Raw genomic sequence first — 5,787 nt, forward strand, 5'->3', positions numbered from 1 at the left:
ATAACGATTATTACAGTAATAATACTAATGGCACAAGATATTCATTTTTCTTTCTAGATCCCACGAGACGTCGAACTTTCGCACCAACCCCCGCCCATCTTCCCTGCATCTTTCGCACGACCCCGAGCTCTTTTGTCATTGTCAAAAAGCCACTCTCTCTCTCTCTCTCTTGCTTCACTTTCCTCCCTCACAACAAAGCAAAGCACAAGACGTCTCTCATCAATGGAGCGTTCCGCTTGGCCTAAGAACCTCTCCTCCAGCGGCAAGCGCGCGATCCAGGATCTCTGTGGCCAAAATCCCAAGAAGCTCAGAGATGCCTTCGACGCTCACTCTCAAACTGGCGATGACCCACGGCAGCCCTTGTTTGCGGGAGATCTGATCGTCAGCGTCCTCGGGTCGTTCAGCAGCAACACCCAATCCCTATCGAGCGGGGCTGAGTCCTATGAGGTCTTGCAGCTCCCAAGCAACGCCTGTGTCATGTCCGGGGTCTCTAAGGGAAGTGAGAGCGTCAAGACCCCCGTCCGGAGACTCCAGAGGTGTCCGGTATCCATCTCGTGGGAGCAGTCGGTAGTGGAGGCTGCGACGGCGATATACAAGGGCAGAGTAGACGTGGCTTCGGAGATCCTGATGCGCTTGTCTGCCGTGCCGAACCCCATGAGTAATTCAGAGCAGAAAGTGATGGGATACATGTTGTCTGCGCTTAAATCGCGCGTGAGCCCAGTCGATTACCCCCGTCCCGTGGCGGAGCTGTTCACCGAGGAACATTTGTTGTCGGCTCGGTCACTTTACGATCTGTCCCCTTGTTTCAGGGCCGGTTTCATGGCTGCCAATAACGCGATTTTGGAAGCTGCATCGGAGCAACCCTCCACTAACAAGATCCATGTTATTGATTTCGATACTGGACGGGAAAGACAGTACAACCATCTCCTTCGCGCGCTGTCCAAGCGTCAGACGAGCAATCAATCCACCCTCAAGATCACGACGCTCGCAGATAGCATCAACAGTGAGGAGAGGCTCAAGATGGTTGGGGACCGACTGAGCGAACTCGCGGCCAAAAAGGGAGTTAGGTTAGTATTCAACATCTTGAGCCAGAAGCTGAGCAAGTTGAGCCGCGACTCGCTGGGCTGCGAGCCCGACGAGATGCTGGCGGTGAACTTGGCCTTCAAGCTGTACAGAATGCCGGACGACAGCGTGTCTGTGGAGAACTCGCGCGATGAGCTCCTCCGGGGCGTGAAGGGTCTGGCGCCGCGGGTGGTGGTGCTGGTGGAGCAGGAGATGAACGGGAACACGGCGCCATTCCCGACGCGCGTTGGGGAGGCGCTGGCGTACTACGGGGCGCTGCTAGAGTCGATCGAGTCTACAGTGCTGAGGGACGACTCGGAGCGAGCGAGGGCGGAGGAGGGGCTGAGTCGGAGATTGGGGAACTCGGTTGCTTGCGAAGGTAAGGACCGGGTTGAAAGATGCGAGGTGTTCGAGGAGTGGAGGGCCCGCATGGGGATGGCTGGGTTCGAGTTGAAGCCACTGGGTCAACGCATGGGTCAAGGCGTGGCCCAATTAATGAACTTGGTCAACCCGGGACACACGGGGAAAGAAGAGGATGGTGGGTTTTGCTTCGGCTGGCGCGGCCGAACTCTCATTGTCGCATCCGCTTGGCGTTAACCAAATTGATATAAGTATGTGTATGTTATGTGCCATGGATGGCCATGGCGATGGGTATGTGATATCAATAATGCATCGTTTTTAAGGTGTATTTCCTGAGAAAATGCGAAAAGAAGAAGAGAATTATTTCCCCACCCAAGCGATTGAGTAATAAAAAAGAGAGATGTTTGGATTTGAGGGAAAAACATTCCGTGCGTTGCATTCATTTCTTGCATTATTCGATTTGTTTCGTTTGGCGTGTATTGAATTCTTGTGCACACTATTTCTTCTCCATCAATAGCTGTTGTGGGGCTCCACGCGTTACATCATTACTGGAGGTTCGTAGTAGTTTGCAGCTTAGCTCGAGCTCCAATTCGGCTTGGTCTTTCAGGAGAGACTAGAGAGAGAGCATGTCACGCATTATTCTATTTGCATCGTGATTGTGCACCTCCAGTTTTAACTCCTCCCAAGTGATTCACGCTCGGGATAAGGAGAGAATTGTTTTAACTACTATTTGTACCTCCATTTCTTTAAGGATTAAGTCTTGATTTTCAATAGTTAATATAACATTTTAAGTTCATTCTTTCATTTTCTTTCCATTTTGAGATCGAGTAGTTTTATGAGTGGTTTATCTTTTTTATGAAACTGAAAGCCGAAATTAGTTTTCGACATGAGTGGTACCGTGGTAAAACACCCATATTTGTGTTTTAATTTCTGTCCATGATGGTGACGTCACCTTTCCTGGTTTAATAGAGGAGTGATATTACTTGTCCGCCAGTACTTTGCCTTTGAATGTCCTTTCTCAAGCTGGCACTTACACTAAAAAAGCCTTGCGAAAGCTCCAAAAAAACACAAGGACCCTTGCTTCATCGAGCAGCTCTCGCTTGCTACGGGATCAAAGTCCAAGCCCGACCCTAAACCTGAATTCTTCATTGTTTTGAAGGGTCTCGTGAAACGCAATGCCACAGTTGAACAAACATTGAGGCAAGTGGATGAATTGAGCTCTAATGAGGAAGAGGATGAAAATGGAAAGGCGTTTGAGGAGAAAAGGGAAGGTTCGTATAGAGATGATGCAGAGAGACGGTTGGCTGCGATTGGAATTGCGAAGGGGCTGGATTTGTCCAGCTTGTTGTTTCCCGATCAGGGAATGATAAATGCGATGAGGGCGTAGAGAGAACAGCTGAGGTAATCGCAAGCAGCTACCCCAGACTATACCTTGCTGGATGGAGGGTGTAATCATAGCGCAGCTGAGGGAAGAAGGGTGTTTTTGAGAGTTTCGACGTTAGAGCGGTATATGTGCCGTTGAGAAAAGAAACTGAGCTTGAGGACGATGAAGACGAGATATGGGAGGAGGAGCAGTTTAGGATGGGAGGAGGAGCAGTTTAGGAAAGGATTAGGGAAGAGAATGGATAATGGAACTGCAAGGGAAGTATCTATTACTAGTGACAGCAATACTGTTCATGCGGTGCTTAATGTGCAGTAGAAACAAAAGTTTGCATATACACCTCTTGCAGTGGGTTATGGTCCTGCACCAAGCGTTGGGACAGTTGGCCCTCCTCCAGGCATAGGAGGGGCGATGGTTGCTAGGTAGGGGTTGGATTTTATGTCAGCTTCTACAGCAAGCTGTGCTTGCTATGAAGGTTTTGTGTGATTATGCTAGGAGGTTGGAGGTAGTGTGTTTTGTTTTGTTCATTTTTCTTCCAATAATGTTAAATCGGGCTACCAATCCCCCCTTCTTCTCAATAGAGGCCATCCATTATTTGACCTAATGAATGAAGAAAACAATTTTCTCCTTGAAGTTAGAGGACCTAATCATGTATATGATTCTTTTGCTTTCTGTCGAGAATCAAATAGTAAAACCATCTCATCTTTGGCAAAGACCGATGAGAATTTGTCTTCCTCATTGTTGAATATCACTGCACTTGAGATGTCTCTGTCTGCTGCTGGTGAGTAGTAGTACATCTTTATTCAAAAGGTTCGTGACCATGTTTCTGTTTTATGTAAGTTGTTGCAGGTTTAGGCGTGGCTTTATTTTGTTTATCTTTTACCCATGTACTTTAACCATCGTTGTTAATTTCCTTTGATCCGTAGGAAAGGTTGAAGCTATTCGGTGCTGATGGTTTCTGTGCCCACCAGCAAGCGATCAATGACGACAACTTGGCACAAGAATACGAGTTGCCTGATCTTCCTTGCATGTGTTTGACCGTTGCAAATTTTGTCATAAGTCTTCGGTGATGAATGTATTTAATTTCGCTTTGGCTTCTGTCGTGACCAGATCTCACCACCAATCCCTCTCACGAGGAGAGATGGGAGAAAGGTCGGGTTTATAGATACTTGACCATAAGGACGTCATCACCTTATCCTCCAGACGAACCTCTTGTGAGTTCACTTAATCGTGATTGTGAGCCCTCCCAAGCTCGTATACCACGTGACAATGGAGTGTCGTGACCCTACCTCGACGCCTCAGTACGTCCCAATCGACAGTTTTAAGGTCAAAAAGGAATTCAGATGTAAATGTGAGTTTAAGGGTATTTTTATCAATCATTATAGCCCTCTCAAGATGTACCCACCAAAGATGGCATCACTTCATCTTTATTGACTTCACTATTTCGAGTATGCTAAATCACAATTATGAACCTTTTTTTAAGGTTCATACCCCTCATTATGAATTCATCTATGCAATCTAATTGTTTAAGACAACCTAAAAATAAGACATGAGTCGTCACTAGCCTAGTTTTTGGGGGTCAGCTAAAAAACCCAATTGAGGGTCTTGAATATTCTCTCGATTTTTATGCAACTAAATATTTAGGTTCGGGGACTTGGGTTACGCCAATATTTCTATTAGCGCCATTTTGATACCTAATAATATATTGTGTTTACCTAAGGTGTCCATGCATTTCTTCTTTAATTTTTTTAGGATCATTTATCTTAAAGCTAGGCGATCATGTGGTTGGTCATTTACATGCTATTCAAAAAATGAGAAAAGAAAGCAATCAATTGAATTGAAATTGCAAAACAGTAAGTAAACAATCAAGGAAATCAATAAACCTATTATGCAATCCTAAGAAAGATAAAAAGAGAAACATAACTAAAGGATAAGAAAGAAAAAAACTCACAACTTGTCGGGCTTTTATACAGATAATAAAAACTCGAGATATATGTTAGGGATGAATGATACAGAATAATGGTTGGAATGGACATCGACCTCCACCATCTTCGTGTTCTCTTCATCTTCAGGATTCTAATCTAAACCTAGTCTAAGAACTATTACTAAGTATGTACAATGGAAAAAAAAAATCATACACGTCAAAACAACAAAAAATACAACATCATGCCAAAGTCAATCGATCAAAGGAAGTTCAATTGACAAATCAAGGGGATGTGATGTTTAGGTCTTGTAGTTGTGATATGATTGTGGGGTCTGAGTTTGATGATCTGTTGGATCATGAACTTCAATGTTGATTTTGGTGTAGGTTTCTTGATCAATATGAGAGGTGTTTGCTAGAATGAGTTTCCTTGAAACTATTTATCCTATGCGGTAGCTTGTTCAGGAGAAAAGGAGCCATATCGTAGCTTGTGTAATAATATATTTTTTTTTTTGGTTCATTGTTGAAAAATATTTTGTTATTACAGGGTTTTATATATCCTCTAAAGATTCTCTCACTTTGAGGAACACCAAATACACACCACTTTCATGATAGAAGGTGCGAATCTACATCGTTACAATCAACTCAAACTTACACAGTAAACATAGCTAATTATTTGCAAATGAGAATTTTGCAGCAAACCGACTTTCTATTGATTAAAATGAACCAATTACATCAAGGGCCAAGAAGCAGAAAGTTCAAATTCTTTGATCAGAATATACCAGAGCCACCACATATCCAACATATAAACACCCTTTTAAAATCTAAACCATCAACTATAGCTGCTGCATAATGGACACCACTGATCTAGAGGTCCATATATATAAGGGAGCTCTCCTCTGCTGAACCACTTATCCGTAGCACATAAATCTCAGATGCAACTCAAAGGTGATTCTACTTCAAGAGTCCCTACATCCTTCGAAGCAGTGTTCAACTGTGAATTTCACAGTTTGAATCACAGCATCAACAAGAGGAAGAAATTGAATGCAGCTTGGAGTTCCTA

General features: G+C 44.2%; 1 protein-coding gene across 1 annotated transcript; it reads left to right on the forward strand.

The window, feature by feature from the left end:
• Positions 1-222: 222 nt before the first annotated feature.
• On the forward strand, positions 223-1,659 carry LOC120295686 (scarecrow-like protein 8). Its single transcript, XM_039317028.1, has one exon. The coding sequence runs from the start codon at positions 223-225 to the stop codon at positions 1,657-1,659; it is 1,437 nt and encodes a 478-aa protein (XP_039172962.1).
• The last annotated feature ends 4,128 nt before the right edge of the window (positions 1,660-5,787 follow it).

Source organism: Eucalyptus grandis, chromosome 1, assembly GCF_016545825.1.
Source record: "Eucalyptus grandis isolate ANBG69807.140 chromosome 1, ASM1654582v1, whole genome shotgun sequence".
NCBI lineage: Eukaryota > Viridiplantae > Streptophyta > Magnoliopsida > Myrtales > Myrtaceae > Eucalyptus > Eucalyptus grandis.